We start from the raw sequence: 21,341 nt of genomic DNA, 5'->3' as shown, positions 1-21,341 counted from the left end.
GCAGACATGGCTCAGATCCTGCATTGCTGTGGCTGTGGTGTAGACCACCAGCTACAGCTCCAATTAGACCCCTAGCCTGGGAACTTCCATATGCTGTGACTGCAGCCCTAAAAAGCAAAAAAAAAAAAAAAAAAAAAAGCACATGTGGACACACACAGTGGCACACACAGTGACTCCCTTTGAAGCAGGCACAGAGGCTCTGGAGTTCCAGCCATACAACACACCTGCCTTCCCAGGATTTCAAGGATCTCCGTCAGAGAATGTGGTCACTGGTGTGACATTCCTTCTGGTGCTGACACTGAGTAAGAAACCCGGGCCTCATCTAAGATTCCTTTTTATAACAGAATACGAACAGTACCTCTCCCCACCCACCAACTTTTCAGAGCCCATTCCAGTTTTTCTTATTTTACTGCTCAAATAAATTGGACTGCTGGCAAAAGAGCACAGGAAGGATTACAGCGTGGCCCTTTTGTTGCCGGTCTTCCCTGCCCCTGGAGGAATGTCGGGGCCACCAGCCCTGCCCTGAGCCAGTGAAAGGTCAGCCAGCCCCTGCTCAGAACTCCTCTCAGCCTCCTCTCATTGGGGCTGTGTGGGGAACAAGACCCCTTGAGTGGGCAGCCCTGGGTTAAACCTTGACTCTGCCCAGAAGACAGAGTTTCCATGGTGGCTCAGTGGCTTACAAACCGACTAGCATCCATGAAGATGTGGGTTTGATCCCTGGCCTTGCTCAGTGGGTTAAGGATCCAGTGTTGCTATGGCTGTGGTGTAGGGTGGCAGCTGCAGCTCCAATTCAACCCCTAGCCTGGGAACTTCCATGTCCTTCAGGTGAGGCTGTAAAAAGCAAAAAACAAAACAAACCAAAAAAAAAAAAAAAAAAAAAAACTGAACCCCAAAGAGCCACGTGCCCTGGAGGTTCCCCAAGAGCCTTCAGCGGCACCCCTAACCTTCCTGAGCAACCGAATCACATGGGAAAGGTTCATCCCACTTGGGGAGATATGGGGGAGGGGCGCTCTCAGGAACATATCAAGTGTCACTTATCACCAGCCTGGGAGCCAGAAGGCCGACTCTCATTTCTACCGTGAGCAGCTAAGTGACACCAGGGGCACACATCTCCTCTCCAGGCCTGTCTCCCCAGGTGGAAAGTCAGTAAACAGGACTAGATGTTCTGGGAAATGATTTCCACCTTAAACATTTCCATCTCAGGATGAAGTGTAACAAAGATTCCTCGGGCACGACACGGGGAGACAGTCTCAGTGAGCAGACTCGTGCCGTGGCTTTTCCTTCTGTCTCTTCCCCCCTGGAACCAGCCCCAGTGGGAGGGGCTCCCCACAACCCACCACACAGATTGGGGTCCCCGCCACCATCCCGCTTCTGCTGTAGGGATGCGCGGTTCTGCTCCAGCTCCTGACAGACATAAATGGTCATCTTCGGCCTCACGTTCCTGGCAGGAGGAAAGGAAATAAATAGCAGATGTGTGTGCGGGGGGGAACCAGACTCTGTGGTTCCAGAATGTTATAGAACACAAAGTGGAAAGAGCAGTAGGAGGCCCTTAGGGAGAAGGAAGGAAGGCTGCCATTCTGGCAGACTTTGCTGAAGACAGAGAGATGAACGATCCTCCAACCTGCCCACAGGGGGCTCTGTCCAGGGGACCAGCCTCAAGATAGGAGGTGTTCTTCAGGTTGCTAATGAGGCAAATGCTTTCTCCAACTTGCTCCAAGCCGGGTGCCCTTTCAGAACCTCCACCCACAGCTCACCTTATCCTCATACACCTATTCGGGAGCAGCTACCATCTCATTCTACGGATGAGGAAACTGAGGCCCGGGGACAGGGTGGGGCTAAGGGTTTGCCCAGGTTTGCCCAGGTACAAAGTCCCTAAGCAGTGGATCTGGGATTCAAACCCAGGTGTACCCTCTCACTCTAAAACTGTGCTGCCCATGTGTGACTATTAAATTCACCAAAGTTAAATAAAATTTAAAATTCAGCTGGTGCATTACACTCGCCTTGGATCAAGTGCTCCACAGTCACCTGAGATCAGGGCTGCTATACTGAACGGTGCTACAGAAAATTCTACCAGACCCAGCACTGCTCTCCAGCCAGCCCTGAAGACAGCTGCAGGGTGCTGAGTGATCACACCGATCCATGCCTGCCACTTCCTTCCCCTCCCTGCCTCAAGGAGGCACCTTGAGGCTCAGAACCATGCAAGGTACTGAGACTAAGAGGCCAAGGCCAAGGGAAGGGGGCCTCCAGGCAGAGTGTGATACAGGCCCTGCCATCTCACTGCCTCCCTGAAGCCCATATCCCACTCCTGGCACCTCCTCCTGCACCTGCTCCTGGGTGAGCCCCAACCCCACTAGCCAGCCCACAGGGTGTCCAAGAGGCTGAGATGCAGGTTACCTGCCACACCCCGCCTCCAGTGGGAACAGACACTCACCTGCCTTTGATGGCATTGAAGAGCCGGATCCCATCAGCAGGGCCGCAGATCTGGACCAGATCATCGCGGGACATCTTCAGCAGGTCAGCACCTGGGCAGGTAAAGGGAGCTGCCTGTTAACAGGGTGCCAGGATAAAGCTGCATCCCCAGGCACCTGCAGGCCCTGGGGTGGGGAAGGGCCAGCATCACCGTCAGGGGGCACAGCATCTCACAGAAAGAGCAAGTGCTAAACAACATCAGATCACAGCCCGAGGAATGCCAGAAGCCCAACGACTGCACTGGCACAACTCAGCACCCACGGGCATTTGTAGAGGTCAGGAGTCCTCACCACCTGGGCCTGCCTGGCCTGCCCTCTGTGCTTTTATTGGCATCAATGGCATGCATGTATCTTATCAGCATGTGGCACTGATTACGTGCACTCGTCTGCAGGCAGATGCTCACTGCTCCCTGGGTGCAGCCATTCTGCATGCACCCAGCACTCAGATTAACTGGTAGAACAGGAGTTCCCATCGAGTCACAGCAGAAATGAATCCAACTAGGAACCATGAGGTTGTGGGTTTGATCCCTGGCCTCGCTCAGTGGGTTAAAGATCTGGCATTGCTGTGAGCCGTGGTGTGGGTTGCAGACATGGCTCGGATCCCGGGTTGCTGTGGCTGTGGTGTAGGCTGGCAGCTGTAGCTCCGATTAGACTCCTAGCCTGAGAACTTCCATATGCCACAGGTGTGGCTCTAAAATGCAAAAAAAAAAAAGAAAAAGAAAAGAAAAGAAAAGAAAGGGAAAGAAAGGGAAAGAAAGAAAGAAAGAAAGAAAGAAAGAAAGAAAGAAAGAAAGAAAGAAAGAAAGAAAGAACAGAAACAGGCAGAACATTTCCACAGGCCCCTCATGCCAGCCATGCCCCCACATCCGGGGAACTGGGGGCCTAGCTTCGTCCATGCAGAGGATTTGGCTTGGTTTTTGGAATTTTTATGAATAGAATTGAAGAGTATGCACTGTTTGTTTCTGAGTCTGGCTCTCTCCCTCCAAGTTCCTTTAAGGGCTCATTCTTGTCGTATGTAGTTATTGATCATTCATGCCCATTTTTACGTAGTATTTATTGCACGAATAAACCACAATTCCTGTACCCCTCTCTGCGGATGGGCATTGGGGTGCTCCCAGTTAGGGGCTACCATGAATAAGGATCTACGAATACCCTCCTAGGTGGACACTGCCCCTTCCTCAAAGCCCAAGGAGTCCCCTAGAGCTCTGTGACCACGTGGACCCTCCAAGGTACACGGCTGACATCAGCCTTCTGCTGAAAACCTGCCAACAGCTACGAGACCCAGAGCCACAGCATCCACCCTTTCCTCCTGCCACAGGTAAGGTACAGTTTTAGGTACAATTGTCTGTGCACTCGGGCCTCCATTCCATAGCGGGTAAAAGCCAAAGTCCTGGCACTGCTTCACCAGGGACCTGGGTGCCTTTGACCTCACCACCTGCCTGGACCACTCAGCCCCATTCCTGGGGTCCTCTGCTCCGTAGCCCCACCAGGCAGGCCCCCACCTTACACCTCTGCACTCGCCGCCTGCTTGGCAAGCTCATCCCGCACCCTCCCATCGGCTCACCCTCTTGCCTACCCCCCTTGCCTCCCCCAGCTTTGCTCAAGAATACTTCTCAGTAAAGCCACCCTGCTTTAGATGGCAGCTCCCCTCCACCTCCTGCCCAGGCCGGGTCAGGTCCCGCCCCTGAGGCTGCCTCTCACAGAGGGTCACAGCCTACTGATATGGGTGCTTACACCTCCATGCAGACTCAGACCTGCAGGGCCCCTGCCCGGCTGCCCTCCCAATAGAAAGGACGTGCTTAGAAAAGCTGAGCTCGGAGTTCCCATCGTGGCTCAGTGATTAACGAATCTGACTAGGAACCATGAGGTTGCGGGTTCGACCCCTGGCTTTGCTCAGTGGGCTGGGGGTCCAGCATTGCCGTGAGCTATGGTGTAGGTTGCAGACATGGCTCGGATCCCGTGTTGCTGTGGCTCTGGCGTAGGCTGGTGGCTGTATCAATGATTTGACCCCTAGCCTGGGAACCTCCATATGCTGTAGGAACAGCCCAAGAAATGGCAAAAAGACAAAAAATAAGGAAAAGCTGAGCTTGAAGATTTGGGGTGGGGTCTGGGGGTGCTGTTTCCCTTCTTTGGTTTTGGCCAACACTTGACTCCCTGCCACTCTGGACTGGCAAGGTCCATGGCCCAGTTACCTTGTCCCCTCCACCCCCAGCTCAGGGCTCTCTCTGAAAAACCTTTAGAGAAGGAAAAGCCAGCTTTCTGCTCCTGCCTGTGGCTGCACCACTGTCTCCCAGGTCACACCTCCAGAAAAGGTGTGACAGCAGCATTTGGTAGGAAAAGGCCCGGGAGGCTCACTGACTACATCCTGGCCTGCTTCATAACGGGCCCTTCCAGGCAGACCAGAGCCCACCCCCCGGGGCGAGGGTGTCTTGAAAGGCTCCCAGACGGTTATCCCTTAGAGCCACACATGGCTGGAAACCCAGGGACAGGACCACCTCACACCTCTGGGTCCCCAGGACAGACCACCCCACCTACCCCACCCCCGACTCCCCGGGCACTGAGGGCACGTCCAGATGAGAACTGGCCTTGCAGAGCCTTCCAAGAGCCCCACGGATCCCCGCATGGTTCAGAGATGCTCACCCGAGAAGCTGGCAAACAGCCGGCAGAACTGGGAGAATCTGTTGCGATGGAGCCACTGCTGGGCGTCCTGCATGGAGGCCGAGGGGAGCAGGTGCTGCGGGCAGAGAGCAGAGGCCTCAGGGGGGTGCCCGGCCTACATGGGGACCAGCCACCAGAGCCCCGCCACAGACACTTACGTCACTGCCCACAGGCAGGGCCTCCACAGGGTGGGTTGGGGAGCTGTTGCTGCAGAGGAAGAAGAGAGGCAGTGAGTGGGCAGGAGGCCACCTTCCCAGCCTGGATGCTCCCTGCCAGCCTGTATTTCTCGCCCTTCAGCTCTGGGCACATTTGACATGAAGCAGGTCCTCAAGAGACATACAGGTAGGATGCTCCACCCCTGGAAAGCCCTTTAGAAGCCTCCGGTGTAGACAGGGGGTTCTGATCAGCTCTACACACCCCCACCCCCACTCCAAGGCTCTGGGTTTGCTTTGGCCGGAACTCAGGGTCCCCACCACAGCCTCAGCTCAAGGGGAGGGCAGGCTGACCAAGGAGACTGGGCCTTCTGCCCTACAGGAACTCGGTGTCTGGACAGCAAAGGACCAACCAAACCCAGGAGAGGGCAGAGGACTCCCACGGGGAATTAACTCTACAGTGAAGAAGCACCCACGGTTTGGCGTCAGCCACGAGAAAACCACTTGCATGGTTTCCCCCAAAGGGAGGCAGGGACCTGTACACCTGGGTCTTTAAGTCAAGAGAAAGACACACTTAGAGACAGCCTCCCAGAGGGGCAGTGGTGATGGGAATAGAAATGGACTTAATATCACGGAACCAGCCACTTTTTAAAAATGGTAAATTTTATATTATGCATATTTTTCCACTCTAAGGGAAAAAAAAAAAGCTCCCTGCAAGGATGACCCCAGGCCAGTCCTCGGTGGCCACAGATGCACACAGTCAGGGTCCATGGGGTGCCGGGTCCTTTAGGCGGGTTACCCTGACCCTGCATGGAATTCCTATCCACTTGGTAGTGAGGAAACCAAGGCTGGAAGAGGTTAAGGAATGTACCACCTCCAGAAAAGTGTATATTTAAGACTAGGTCTGCCTGAATCTAAATATGACAGCTCTGGAGTTCCCTGGTGGCTCAGGGGGTTAAGGATCTGGTGTGTTCCCTGCATAGGATCGGGTCATTTCTGTGGCATGGGTTCAAATGCCTGGCCTGGGAACTTCCACATATATATGACAGCCTCTTCCAGGTGCCCCTCACCTCATAAATCAAGGTCATGTCTTGTTTGCCCATCAATAAAGTACTTCTCTGCCAAGCATGGCTCCGAGAAACCTGCATGGTCTATGCTCACCTGTGAAACACACCTGGCACCCTCTCCATCACACCCTGCCCCACTGAGCAGAAAGGACACAGCACCAGGTGATGCTGTGGCCCTGGTACAGGTTGGACAGCTCCCCACCAGCCCCTGCCTCCCGTCACCCTGGAGTCAGCATGGCCTTTGCAGAGCTGGGTGACCCACAGTGAGGCCACCTCTGAGTGGCCACCCCTGACACCCAGGGCAGAGAGGATCCTGTGCTAACCCCCACTGCCTAGTGACAGGGCACAAGGGGTGAAAAAAGAGCCAAGAAGGCCCCTCCAGCTGCTGCGGGGTCCAGAGGTTGGCTTCCTGAGGCCCCAGCTGTATAGGGGGTGGGCTTTGCCCTGGGAGGCACTGGGCAGACTGCCCCAGGAGGCTGTCCCAGGGCTCCCACAGGCCAGCTGCTGGCCTACTTCCCCTCCAAATGGCCTTTCTAGTAGTATGTTCAAGCACAAAACTCAGTACACATGATGCTGAAAATGGCTGTGAAGACAACACTGGTAAGCCACCCTGAAACCCCAGGGGATGCCACAGAGGAGGCTGGAGAAGGGAGCCCACACCTGTGGTCACTCCAGGGTCCGCCAGGGGAGGAAGGTCGCACGTACCCTTCACCGAGGCCGAAGCTGTTTGGAGAGCCGTTGTAGCTTGGGGAGGAGGCACAGTTTGCTTGGTAAGCCACGTCGGGCCACGGGGAACACTGCGGGGAGAGAGCATGGGGGAGCAGTGGGCCCAGAGGAGCTGGACCTGCGGACGTGAAGAACCTGGCCTTCCTGGCCCTCCCATTTCCGTGTGAAACCATGCTCCTTAACACCCAACCCACGCTGACCCAGAGCCTGCGTGAGTCAGGCTGGGCGGGCTCCTAGGGCCAGGCTGGAAAGATCAATAGGGCAGAGGGGAGATCTCATGGACAGTAGGGCACCCCGAGAACAAGCAAAGCACAACTCGTGTCTCTTGGAGCTGCCTAGTAGTCAAAACAAAGAGGGCAACCTTTGGAGTTCCCATTGTGGCTCCGTGAAAATGAACTCGACTAGTATCCATGAGGACGTGGGTTTGATCTGTGGCCTCACTCAGAAGGTTAAGGATCTGGTGTTGCTGTGAGCCATGGTGTAGGTCACAGACACAGCTCAGATCCTATGTTTCTGTGGCTGTGGTGTAGGCCGGAAGCTGCAGCTTCAGTTCAACCCCTAGCCTGGGAACTTCCACATGCCATGGGTGCAGCCGTAAAAAAGAAAAAGATACTCAACTATTTTTGAGTAACATACAATAAATTTAGCACGTGGAAAATCAAAAAAGAAAAGAAAAAGACAAAAAAGAATCTCCCAATGGTCTCAGGCAAGGCACTTGCACACTGGCCAGGAGCAGGCCCTCTGCAATGTGACTCCCTGTGCGTTCATTACATTTTAGGCATCCTGCTCAGAGCTAAGGGAGATGAAGCAACAGGAAAGATGTGCTTCTTGAACTCCAGGAACTTGAGGTGCAGAAGCCAAAACCATGAGAATCTCCCCGGGAAAGTGGAAATGTCCTGGTTCTGCAGCTGCGAGGAGCCGGAGCTCAAAGGCTTCACTTCGTCCCTTCCAGTGACAGCACCACTTGGGAGAAGCCCATCTAAAGCATCCCTGAGGGTTACTGCCACCTGCCTGACCACAGGGTAAATATTTAACTTTGTTACTAGTGATGGCTGGAATGTGGGTGCTTGATCCTGGAGCCCAGGGGAGGTCAACGGATGAGCTGACACATGGGGGGGCTGTCAGTTCACAAGGTCACAGGCAAGGTGGGGATTTCAACACCTGGCCTCTGTGACAGGGGCTGGGTTGGATGCCCCAGCAGCCTGTCCTGTGGCAGGAAGTCAGGGGGGAGGCAGGAGCAGGGAGGCCAAGGCCCAGGCAGGAAGGAGAGGTGTCAGCAGGCAGGACTGGTCAGCGGACCCGGCCTGGGAAGAGCTAAGTGGCCCAAGCGCTGCCCCACGCCGTGCAGTGCTGGCTCTGCCCTGCTGGAGCAGGCAGGGCTCCTCCTGTACCAGGGCCCTTTGGCCACTGTCAGCCTCAATCAGAGGAAAGGCCAGCACCCATCTGCCTGAACCATAGAACTAGCTTCCCTGCTGTCCTGTCGCAACTACTCTTCTGCGTGTGGCTTGTCTCACACATACACACACCCTGCACCCTCACACACGGCTTGTCAGCCAGGACCAGACCATCATCCTCTAGCCACTCTGTGCCTGGGCTTTACCCTTAAAACAGGCTTAAACCGCACCCCCCCCCCCCCGCCCTGCCCAGCACTGGGCCTTAGGCAGCCATGCAGGGCCTTCTGAGTAAATCAATTTATTCAGTAACCTCATTAGCAGGCCTGACTGCAGAACACACTGGGGAAGAGTCAATAAAAAGAAAAACAAAGAGGAGTTCTCATTGTGGCTCAGTGGGTCAAGAACCCAACTAGTATCCATGAGGATGCGAGTTTGATCCTAGGCCTGGCTCAGTGTGTTAAGGATCCAGCGTTGACGTGAGCTGTGGCGTAGGTCACAGGTGAGGCTCGAATCCAGTATTGCTGAGGCTGCAGCTCCAATGCAACCCCTAGCCTGAGGACTTCCACATGCTGTGGGTGCAGCCCTAAAAAGCAAAACAGGAGTTCCCCTTGTGGTGCAGCGGAAACGAATCCAGCTAGGAATCATGAGGTGGTGCTTGGAGGGATATTTTCTGATGGAGATGCTCTTACATGTTTTGAATTTGGACCATGTGAATATACTGTCTTTTCAGAAAAAATTAAAATCACCTAATTGTGAAATGTGCAAACGGCAGCAGGGAGTTAGAAGTTATTAGAGTTATTCATGAAACACCCTCTTGGACACCAGGCCTGACTGCATAGAGACAGCTCCAGACACGAGATACACCAAATCTGAAGGGTGCTCCAAGAAGCAGCATTCACCCCACTTGGGCACCTTTCCAAGAATCTGAGCCAACAGCACCCTTGCCCGCCCCTGGCAGAAGGCCCCCCAAGGCTCACCTCTGAGAGGATAGTGGTTTCATAGGATGGCTGGTACTTCTCCTTCTCTTGGGCTGTTCTTTTCTCCATCTTCTCCCGGTCAGTCTTCTGTTTCCGGTCGGCTCCCTTGGGCTGCGGTAAGTGCAGAGCACAGGGGTCCAGTTAGTTCAAAGCGGGCTGGGGCGGCTGTCAGGGGAAGATCCAGGCCTGAGCAAAGGCCCCCAAGCCTGCACGTTCCCTGCCTCACCCGGGGCCCAGAAGCCCAGGCAGGATCTCATGGAAGAAAAGCATCTCTGTAACTTGCCAGGCATCCAACACAGGGTCCTCCTGCCATAGCCCTTCCCACCCCGAGGGAACTCAGAGCCTGCTCCTGGGTCCAATCAGCTGCTTATGCAGAAATACTGGGAATAGACCTTTACCGGTGCCCCATTGCTAATGGAAAGGACCCCTCAAGGGCCTTCCTTGGGTTACACAGGAAGAGTGACAGGTGGACAAACTAGGAACTGCCTACTGGGGCCTGGTCTACACTCACAGGCTGTGAAATCCTGGATATACTGCAAAGACCTCTTGCCTCCTACCCTTAGGGCTCTGGCCACACTCTCGGCTTATACTACCCCAGCAGGACGGTATCTGTCCTGCTGTGGCCTATCCTGGGCACCCAGCAAACCTTACAGGTGTCCAGGCCTCACAAGTACTGGCCTCCTATACAGATTAGGACTCTGAGGCTCCAGTGGTCCATCAAGACTGGAGGGGAACCACATGCTGACTGGGTCACACAGTCCAGGTGCTCACTGCCACCAGGCTGGCCCCAGCAGGCCCAGCAGACAGGGACCGTCTTGACATCACTGGACTATCCTCTCCTGAGCTCCTGGCCCTGCTGGCAGAGTCAGATAGCAAGACTGCATGGGGGCCAAGAACGGGGAGTTTACTCTGTCTGCAGTAGACCACACAGGGTGGGCAGTCAATGAAGAAAGTTCTTTCTCCAGCTCAGTGATGCCTTTGGGACCATCTGCTGCGCACCCTCCCCAGGCTGCAGCTTCAGACACCTGACTTAGGGGAGTTGAAGAAATAGCCCACAGGGATGCCCAGGCTGGAGGGAGGGAAGCTGGCTGGGGGTCCCTTGGGGACATGAAGGACAGATCTAGTGTCCAATGAGAGAGCCGGCTGTGCGAGAGCCACGCTCCGTCATCTGACCTCCCTGCCTGCTCTACCTCCGCCCTCCGGTGCCAGAAAGGAGGCCCCACCTCCCGGTCCAGAAGTGTTCCTGCCAGACCGTGGCCAAGCCTGAATGTGGAGGATAGCACTCAGCCCCAGGGAGGCCTGGGGGGAGCCAGTGGGTGGGGAGGTGGCCTGCCTTTCCTTTCAGAGGCCCAGACATCCCCCAGGCTCTAGGGCATGGCTCCAAGAAGCAGGGGTTGGGGTGGGGCCTGCCTAGGGACCAGGGTGCCCTGAGCTGGGAGAATGATGGGCTCTGCCTGAATCTGGGGCGCCCCTGTTGGAATTTGCTCCTGTGGATGGGGGTGGGCAGGTTGGTGGCCATGCCACCTCAGGCCCTCTGGGGAGACAGCTTCAGGTGACAGAGGCTCCTACTCCTGCAGGAGATGCCAAGACCTTCCTCAGGCCACTGGGACAAGGCAGCTTCCTGCCCAGCTCCCTGAGTCATGCCTGACATATTGTTGAGTTGCTGGGCAAAGCCCCTAGTCCTGAGCTTCCACCTCCAGGTGAAGGAAGGGGAGCTCGCAGGGGCCACGAGGAGGACTGGGCACCCCATGGCATAGATGGCTCCTCTGTCCCACTCCCCAGCGCGGGCCCAAGACCAGAGGCACTGGAGGACAGGGTCGGCAGACTAATGTTCCCAAAGATGGGACGCCCTAATCCTAGAGCCTCTGAGGATCTTACCTTACATGGCAAGAAGGGGCAAGGATGCAGACGGAATTAAGATCCCCAACAGCATGAAATTAAAATAGGAAGATGGCCCAGATCACCCCAATGGGTTCAGTGTCACCACAGGGGCTGGAAAGTGGAGGAGGGGAACAGAGGGGCCAGGGTGACACACTTGGGAAGGGCTGGGGATCGAGGGGGGAACTGCGGGCCAAGGAAGGCAGAGGCCTCCAGAGGCTGGAAAAGGCAAAGAGATTCTCCTCTGGGGCCTGTAGAAAGGAATTCAGGCCTCCGGACAACTGACTTGAGCCCAGTGAGACCCATTTCAGACTCCTGACCTCCAGCATAAATAGATAATAGACAGTATTAAGCCACAAAATGTTGGTGATATTTTACAGCAGGAATAGGAAACAGATATGGTGGAAAAACAAAATTTCCTTTGGAAGCCGATTTCGAAGCTTCCTAATACTGAAGCAGGTTGCTGAAAGGTGCTTCCACTCTGGCAGGCAGGACAAACAGGCTCCTTCCCCGACCCCTACCCCCCGCCCCCACCCCTACCCCCACCCAGGGTGGCAGCACTAACAAACCAGGGAGTCCCAAGGCACAGAGCTCAGCCAGGGCCCCAGAGTGCTCTGCCTACAGCCCTTGGGCAGCCAGATGCTATCAGTGGGGTTGAAATCGGTGGCCTGACAGTGCCGGCGCCTGAGCACAGACACAGTCAGCTCCAGGGCCTTCCAGTTTAGTTGAGAAACAGGCCAGGTCACCACTCAGCCGCCGGGTTGATGGCTCTACCTGTGGGCACTTATTTCCACATCCATCCCAAGCTCAGGAACGTCAGCGCTGCCCAGCTTTCCCTCCAACAAGGCCCTGGTTTCTACAGCCACTCACCCTGGCATCTCCAGCCCCAGCCGACAGAACTTTTTTGGCAAGTTCCCAGTTCCCCTGATTGTGAAAGACCAAGAGGGTGGAGAAAGTGCTGGAGCTGGTCCACACCCGGTTTAGCCCCTCTGAAGTCTGGCGGGCGGGTCCAGCCTGCAGACCACAGAGCCTGCGGTCCTACCCGGCGCTGCCCACCCACCCCTGAGAATGATGCGGGCTCTGTTGCGTCCTCCTCCCCAGGGCCACCCTGAGCTGCACCCTGGCGACCGTCTTAGGAAGTCCAGACAGATGAGATGAGAAACAATGACAGGCGATTGCAGGAGGTGAGGAGGGAAAGGACAAAAGAGGAGGAATCTCAGAAAATGTGGCTCCAGGAGGCCACTGCAGAGGCACAATGACCATGGAGCCCTGATTAAGAACATCTATTGGGATTTACATACACACAGTACTGTACATCATATAAATAACCAACAAGGACCTACTGTATCGCACAGGGAACTCTAGTCAGTATAATAACATATAATGGAAAGAAATCTGAAAATGAACAGATATATATGTGTTTATAATTGAATCAGCTTGCTGTACACCTGAAACTAACACAGCATTATAAATCAACCACACTTCAATTTAAAAGTGGGGGCAGGGGGTGGCTCGCCAGTGGCTTAGCAGGTTAAGGATCGGGCTCCAGTCACTGCTGTGATGAGGGTTCCATCCCTGGCCTGGGAATTTCTGCATGCCATAGGTGTGGCCAAAAAAAGAAAAGAGGCCCCCATGGTCAGGACCCCCACAGGGAGCTCTTGCTTTGACTTTGAAGGAGAATCATACAGGCAACTACAGAATCGTTGGCCAAAGTGCTTGGGAGGAAAACAAACATCTAAAACTGCAAATCCAATCATCCCGGTCAAGCAGAGCTGAGCTTGGACACGTGAGGATGAAAGCAGTGGGCAGGCTGCTGAGTCCGGGTAGGAGATCCGGGCTGTGAGGATGCTGAGGACACTGAGCTCCTAGTGGGACTCCCCCCTGGCAGCCAGCACCGTGGGGTCCTTGTCCAGGGCGGGTGACCATGGGTGGAGCTGGCCAGGATGTCTTACCTTGAACACCTTGATCTGACAGCTGGCCGAGTGCAAGTGCTCTGTGTACTCCCCATTCTCGTTTTGCTTAAAGGTATCGATCTGCACCCTAAAAGGCACTCCCTTCTCGCCCCCGTGCTTCCTCGGGGTGAACTCGGTGCTGATGCAGTGCACCTGCAAGGAGACACAGTAGGGGGAGGGGACAGGTAGCAAGAAGCAGGGGAGGGCCGGCTCTGGACCCCCACAGGCTCCTCTCCAAAAGGAGGTTTCCATCCTGCACAGTCAGGTGCAGACTCACCTTCAATTCCCCTGTCCACAAAGGATGTGCCCTCTCACCTTTGTCCCTTGACCTTGAAGGCCCTGCCTAACCAGCTAAGTCCTTACCATTGCTCTGAGGCCACCAACCCCAGGGGCACTCCCCACCCCCACCCCACCCCCCGTCCGTGGCTCCTCCCTTAGCAAATCCCAGACAGCAGAGTCCCTAATGGCCTAGTGGCCAGGTGATTGAGGCCAGGCCAGAACCTGGAACCATTTCTTACTTCTGGTAAGTACCTGCTACATCGAAGGCACTTGATGTGCATTTACTGTTATAACACTGTAATAATGTTGTCATGATAGAATACATATTATTGTAATAATAGCATGATAATAAGTCTTAAAAGACAATACAAATATTGTAATTCTGTAAAGGAAAAAAGGTTGCTAACTTTTACTGAGTGGTTGTTATGAACCAGGCATTGCAGTCAAGGCTCTACTTTCATTCTCTAATTTTTTTTCTTTTGGTCTTTTCTAGAGATGCGCCCACGGCATATGGAGATTCCCTGGCTAGGGGTCTAATTATAGCTGTAGCCACCGGCCTACACCACAGCCACAGCAACTCGGGATCCGAGTCACCTCTGTGACCTACACCACAGCTCACGGCAATGCCGGATCCTTAACCTACTATCGAGGCCAGGGATCGAACCCGAAACCTCATGGTTCCCAGTCGGATTCATTAACCACTGAGCCATGATGGAAACTCCTCATTCTCTAATTTAAAGACAGGCAGGAACACTTAAAATATCGCTTTCACTTGTGATCCTCTAGGGAACTTATCCACATGTCTACCAATTTTATATTAAATCCTTCCTCTAAAATAAAAAATAAAAAAGACAAGCAGGAAAACTAAAAGGCTCAAAAAGGGACTCATGGCCAGGGGCAAGGCCAGAGGCCCAGTTACCCCACTGTGCCCTTGGCCACCTCCACCTTCCATGGTGTTTAACACAAGGCTGAATCCCCCCAGGTGTTTGATAACTAAATGATTTTATAATAAAAACAATTACAAAATAAGTTTTACTTCAAATTCTTTATGCGAGGACACACTTTGTAAAAAGCTTACATTTGAAAAGCAAATTCCACACAGGATGGTAAACCATTCCAAGTCCTTTTCCAACTCAAAGGAAAACTGACTCTGACTCCAAGCAACACACAGACACCCTCTCCCTTTCCACCCCCTTCCCTGCAGCAGAGAGCAGGGGCCCATGGATGGACCAGTTTAAGGAGCTACACAACAGACCCTACGGCTCCAGCATCCTCACAGAGGGCAACCCGCCTCCTGCTCACCTGGATGAACGCAGATGCTCTCTTCGAAGGGTCCCACAAAAACTCGACTGCGTTCAGCTGGGTCGGGCTGGCCCTGGGGTCCAAGATACCAACAGACAGTGGAATATCTGTGCACACATACACACACACAAAAGTGCAGTTGTCAGCCACTCCCAAATATTTAGGGAAGGACTCTCATTACAGGTCCAAATGCCTTACACGATCGGAAATGCCAGAGGTTTTGAAAGCTAAGTTTTACGTAACTCATTTGGTGGAATCCTGACTTGAATCACCAGGAAGCTATTTAGAGCCTTTACCCTATTTTCTGTGAGCAATCATTCCATTTTGCTGCAGAACTATTACTGGGCTTGACTGCCTGTTGGCAATGTGACCCAACGCTCTGGGTCTACACACCCTACTGTCATTTTAACTTGTGAATCTCAAAACCCATCTGGCCCCCAGACTGTGGATAAAAGACTGTGGACCAGTGCCTGAGCCCCTGATACCATTTTCATCACCCTTCTCTGTGACTCCCACCCTCCCCATCATCACTTATCACCACCCCTTCAGGCAGCATCCTTCTGTGAAGCTTCCCCTGCTGCCAACTCCCTTATGGTGGGTTCTTGAATTTCAACTGCCCCACATCCCTCCTCCAGGGTTTCAGACGAGACAGGAGTACACTAAGATGCCCTGGACAGGCATGGGTCCAAATGATGCCCCAGAGGAACCATCATGTGGCCAGAGCCCCGGGGGCCGCTCCTGGCCAGGGACACTCACCGATGTCCAGGATGCGGTCCCCAGGCCGGCTCCAGCGCCAGCCCTCCAGCTGCTGGTGCTCCGTGTACTGCAGTCGGCGGTCATGGAACACCACGCGGATGGTACTCTGGGGCAGGAGGGCAGCAAAGGCAATTGAATGTGGGCGCCCCCCTTGGCCTCCCGCAGCCAGACTCTATGTTCCCTGTGCTGCCCCCCTTCCCCCTCAGTGCCCTAACCATGTGAACAACAGCACCCACACAAGGGCTCCTCTTCTCTCTGGGATCGCTGAGTGCTTTATACACATGGGTCATATGCAAAACCCTTCTGTGCAGGTGAGTAGACTGAAGCTCAGAAGAGGTCAGGAAGAGGCAAAGCCAGGCTGGAACCCAAGTCTGTCCAGCCCAGTGCCCAGTCCACAGGCCATGTCCTGCTCAGCACTGCCAGCCCACCTGAGGCCCTTTAGACATCAGAGGCCAGTGACCCACCCTCTCCCTGGAGCTTTGCCCAACCCCCTGGCACTCCCATCACCATCCCCAGCCATAGCACTCCCACCCACCCCAGCAAGCCCAGTGCCAAGCCCCCCACCGAGCACCCCCTAGCACCCAGGGAAGGAATAGCCTTACCTTCACATATTTTGTGTTCAGATCCTGAAAATCTCCCAGCTTCCTATTCTCCAGCAGTCGGATTTCATACGATTGACCTGGAGGGGAGTTAACAGTACATTTTTCATTCCTGTTTTCAAGTTGGGGACCGACCCAGCTAACGGCTGTCTCAATACCCTCAAGTCTGCCCAGGCAATGGCACTGGCGGTCTCAGAGACCAAAGCAGAGGAGAAAGGCCACAGACAGCAGGTCACACTCTGGACTGGACACTCCAGTTTGTCCATCTGGCCTAGTGGGGCCAGGGATTCCCTAGGTAATGCACGCGATCCCTGAGGACAGCACCTCTACGATTTTCAAAGAAATAGAATCCCAAACACAGTTAGCGGGACTTCCCATTGTGGCTCAGAAGGTTAAGAACCTCACTAGTTGGAGTTCCCATCATCGCTCAGTGGTTAATGAATCTGACTAGCATCCATGACTACACAGGTTTGATCCCTGGCCTTGCTCAGTGCGTTAAGGATCCAGCATTGCCTGTGAGCTATGGCGTAGGTCGCAGACATGGCTCGGATCCTGTGTTGCTGTGGCTGTGACATGGGCCAGCAGCTGCAGCTCCAATTTGACCCCTAGCCTGAGAACCTCCATATGCCATGGGTGCAGCCCTTAAAAAAACCCAACTATCATCCATGAGGATGTGGGTTCGATCCCCGGCCCTGCTCAATGGGTTAAGGATCTGGCGTGGACTTTGGTTGTGAGTCGCAGATGCAGAATAACAAAATCTCACCTATACATCTGTTGATGTCCAAAATAATAGTTAGTGTTGCATGTACGAACACAACTTCCTCTGATTTCTTTATAAAGAAATGCAGATGGATTCAGAACATAGTTGCTTGAATCCTCGTTAAATAACTGACCGTACCCTTCCTGAGAGCAGGTTTAAAGGAACGAATAAAAGCCTGTTAAACATTGTCTCTAATTGCAGCATGAAAAGCATTTTCTCAAGTTAAAAGAATTCCATGTATTTGAAAGGGTGTGGGGATTCTATTTGGGGACATATAACCAGCACAAGCTGGTTAAAGAATGTAAATGGAGGAAAGATCCATCAAGAAGAACAACCAAACTTCAAAGTATCTATGAATAACCTGAAGAAAACCACACATATTTTATTGGAAGATAAAAATACCATTTGACCAAGTAGGATATGCCACGTTCCAAGACGGAAAGACCATGTTTCAAATGATGTCAACTTTTTCCAAATGAAATAAATTCAACCACAACGCTAAAGCATCTTAGGATACACCAGAGCTTAATAAAAGACGTCTCACAAATAAGAGAAAACAGATGACTTCATAATTGGTAAATCTGATTAAAATTTGTCCAAAAAAACTTTTTAAACAATGATGGACTCATAAGAAGCTACAAAAATAGTTCAGAGAGGTCCTGAGTACCATCCCCCACCATCTCCCAGTGATGGCATCTGAGGTAACTATGACGTATTTTGGAAAGGGACCACGGCACAGTATAATTAACTAAACTCACTCAGATTTCACTGGGTTTGGCAGGTTTCATCCAAGTTACCATTGAATTTAAAAGTTAATTACCTACGGTTTGGTGTTTTTGTTTTTGACTGCGCCGACAGCATATGGACGTTCTTGGGCCAGGGATCAAACTCCCACCACTTCAGCGGCAATGCCAGATCCTCAACCCACTGCGCCAGCAGGGAACTCCATGATTTCCTAAGGTTTTATTTTAACATGAATGACTACTTATGAGACCCTCAGTAGGAAAGGACTTTCTGATCCTAAAATCAACAGAGGAAAAGGAAATCTAATAGAGATACAGATATAGACATAAATGTACAATACAGACAGAGCTGCATCTTAAATGCAAACTGCAAAGTAAGAGCAGCACAAACCCAGTGGCTAACAGTCTTAATATATCTAAAACAGCAATGATTAGAGAAATATTAAGATTCTCTGTAGTGGGTTGAATTGTATATAGCGCCCAAACATATGTCCATACCCTCATCTCCAGAACCTGTGAATGTTCTTCTATTTAGAAAAAGAATCTTGGCCGATGCAATTAGGTTAAGGATCTCTCTCTCTCTTTTTGTTTTTCGGGGTTTTTTGGGCTGCACTTGTGGCATATGCAAGTTCCCCAGCCAGGGATGGAATCCGAACAGCAGCTGCAACCTATGCCACATATGGAGCAATGCTGGATCCTTAACCCACCTGCCACAGCAGGAACTCCAAGTTAGGGGTCTGGAGATGAGGCACTCATTCCGGTTTGTCTCAGAGGTCCCTGAATCCAGTGACAGGTGTCCTTATAACAGATACACAAAAGACACAGAGAAAAGAGGAGAAAAGAGGAGGCCAGATGATCACAGGAGCAGAGACTGGATTGATGCGGCCACAAGCCAAGGAATGCCTGGCTGGAAGAAGCAAGAGGCAAAAAACAAATTCTCCCCTAAACCCCCCACAGGGAGTGTGGCATGGCCCCATTTCTGACTTCTGGCCTCCAGAACTGAGAGAGAATAAACTTCTATTTTGTTTGACGCCAACGTGTTTGTGGTTAATTTGTTAATGCAACCCCAGAAATATACTCTTCCCTGCAATGCATAAGAGAATGGGCCAAGAATAGAAAACGCAATCATTCATTGAATTGGCTAAGTGATAACAGCCCTGTATCAAACGCCGTGCAAATCCTGGGGATGGGACAGGCAGGAGGGACACAGTGCATGGTCCTGGGAATGATGCTGGCTGAGCTCCAAGATATCCACTCAGCAAACTTCCCTTCTCAGGAAGGTGGGACCCCTCCCCCCAGCTTCCACCAGCCTGTCGTCCAGGACCAGTGACAACCCTGGCACCACTCAGGCCAACCTGCAGGGCATATCCCATCAGAAGGAAAAGGCAGGGACCCCAAATTATTGTCCTGCCCAATTGCCACTTGAAAGATGCAGCTCCAGGGGGGTCCTGGTGACCCTCAGTGACACTTCCACCTTTCTGTAAAAGCCAGATTTTTAGCCTCCATTTCCGGGCTCCTGGGCTAACACTTCCCTGAGAGCAACATGAAATGGATGGAGCCTCACACACCCTAACTGGTTTTTCCAGTGACCTCCACCTTCCCAGAGGAAGAATGTAGCCAGCTCTGGCGTGAGGCCTGAGGCCCAAATGGTCACTGCCCTGGGTTTAATGGGCGCGCCCCAGGGACCCAACTCACACTAACCCCAGGTTCCAGGGCCACCAGCTCCAGCCCAGGAGGAAGCACCTCCCCTGCCACACAGAGCAGTTCCCAAGAAGCCTGAACATCACAGGCAGCAAAGCAGGGATCAGAGCTACTCAGAGGGGCTTTCAGCACAGGGTCTCAGCCTCCTCCACCAGCAGCAGGGACCCCACTCCATGCTGCCCAACCCCCACCGCATCTCCTTCCTCCCCAGCCACTTGTCCCTCCCCCGCTCAGGCCCCAGACAGACGCCAGGCTCCCTCCCCACCCAGGCTGCTCAGCACCAACACCCCAGGGCCAGACTGACTTCCCTTGCCCGCTCTCACCCCGCACAGCACCAACATCCCCAGTCACACCTGGGCTGATGGGCAAGGTCAGGACACCTGAACTGACCTGGGGGACCCTGGCATTTCTCTGCCTGGCTGGCCTCATTTCAGAGCATGGTGGGAGCTATGGAAGGTGGACGCTGTCCAGACATAAACCGTCTGTTTTGCTCACCACTATACTGTCTGACTCGGAGGAGGGACTTGGCAATGTTCTCTGCAAAGTTATTCTGGGCTAGAACCACAGGGTTTGCAAAAGGAAGACACACTCCCACCCTCAAGGGGTTGGCAGTCCTCTGGGCACCCCAAACAGCCAAGAAAAGTACTAATGTAGGGCAGAACTTGAAAAATCCCTCTAGGGAGTTCCTGGTGGCTCAATGGGTTAAGGATCTGGCATTGTCACTGCTGTGGCTCAGGTTCAATTCTTGGCCTGGGAACTTTCACATGCCACAGGTGTAGCCACAAAAAACAAACAAACAAAAAACCCCACCAAATCTCCTTTTGAAAAAGAAAAATAGGAGTTCCTGTTGTGGCTCAGCAGTAAAGAACACAACTAGTATCCATGAGGATGTGGGTTCAATCCCTGGCCTCGCTCAGTGGATTAAGGATCCAGTGTTGCTGCAAGCTGTGGTATAGGGCGCAGATGCGGCTCAGATCTGGTGTTACTGCAGCTGTGGTGTAGGCTGCAGCTGCAGCTCCAATTCGACCCCTAGCCTGGGAACTTCCATATGCTGTAGGTGCAACCATAAAAAATGACAAAAAAGAAAAATCCCTTGAGGAACTATATTCAATATCCTGGGATAAACCATAATGGAAAAGAATACATATATGTGTAACTGGGTCACCTTGCTGTACAGCAAAAATTAACACAACACGGTGAATCAACCAGACTTCAATAAAAATTTTAAAAATAAAATAAAATTGATAAGATCAAAAAAGAGAGAAAAATCCCTCTAAGAAACAGCAGAGATGCAGAGATGCAAACTCAGCCAAATGGAGGAGAGGGAGGGAAGGTTTGAACAAGGAGAGAGCATCTGCAATGGACTTTGAAGAGGGGGCAAGATTTCTCTAGCTGAGGGCAAGAATGATCAAGAAAGGAATCCCAAGCAAAACTGTAGCCAGGAGGTGGGAGGGGAGAGGTAGCACCTCGCAGCTCCCATCCACTGGGTGCTGACCCAGCAGCAATGTCTGCCCAACTATTAACTCACCTGAATCAACAGTGTAGCTTAGATCATGAGGCCCACCTGCTAGAAGGAAGTAGCAGCTCAGAGAGGTTACCTGATTTGAGCAAGCTTGCACAGCTAGTAAGTAGCAGGGCAAGCAGCAGAAACCTGGCTCCCTCCAACCTGGTGGGTGCTGGCCAGAGGAATCTCTCTCAACTTCACCTTTCTAGAAGCCTTCTGGGTCCATTTTGCCTGCTGGTTAGTTTTCCTACAACAACTGATGGCATAGGAAGCAGCCCATCATCCTCATCCCAAGTCAAGATTTTTTTTCTCTTCTTCCTTCTCCCCTTTAGGACAAACCATAAAGGTGATTCCTAGGATGACCAACTCAACCTGTTCCATGCCCCTAGATCAAGCATGTTGATTCATTTTCCTTGTCTGTAAAA

The 21,341-nt window shown here is 52.8% G+C and overlaps 1 protein-coding gene across 5 annotated transcripts in view; it reads right to left on the bottom strand.

Annotated features, from left to right (window-relative positions):
* The window catches only part of TFCP2L1 (transcription factor CP2 like 1), a 66,472-nt gene that overhangs the window by 14,106 nt on the left and 31,025 nt on the right, over positions 1-21,341 (bottom strand). For 2 of the 5 annotated variants that reach the window (XM_084999620.1, XM_084999621.1), the window contains 10 exons: positions 16,212-16,288; positions 15,610-15,715; positions 14,854-14,960; positions 13,273-13,425; positions 9,443-9,553; positions 7,006-7,142; positions 5,285-5,333; positions 5,109-5,202; positions 2,432-2,522; positions 1,338-1,441 (listed from right to left, as the gene is read on the bottom strand). In XM_084999620.1, coding sequence (XP_084855746.1) covers positions 1,338-1,441; positions 2,432-2,522; positions 5,109-5,202; positions 5,285-5,333; positions 7,006-7,142; positions 9,443-9,553; positions 13,273-13,425; positions 14,854-14,960; positions 15,610-15,715; positions 16,212-16,288 — 1,029 coding nt within the window. The remainder of the gene's footprint in view (positions 1-1,337; positions 1,442-2,431; positions 2,523-5,108; positions 5,203-5,284; positions 5,334-7,005; positions 7,143-9,442; positions 9,554-13,272; positions 13,426-14,853; positions 14,961-15,609; positions 15,716-16,211; positions 16,289-21,341) is intronic. The other 3 variants (XM_005671641.4, XM_084999622.1, XM_084999623.1) reach the window with 2 other exon arrangements.

This window comes from Sus scrofa, chromosome 15 (genome assembly GCF_054392235.1).
Source record: "Sus scrofa isolate SSC_HxYL_T2T_F1_AM1 chromosome 15, Sscrofa_HxYL_maternal_Yorkshire_Landrace_v2.0, whole genome shotgun sequence".
Classification (NCBI taxonomy): Eukaryota; Metazoa; Chordata; class Mammalia; order Artiodactyla; family Suidae; genus Sus; species Sus scrofa.
Note: the sequence above shows the minus strand (reverse complement) of the source record. Positions and strands in the feature narration are given on the sequence as shown.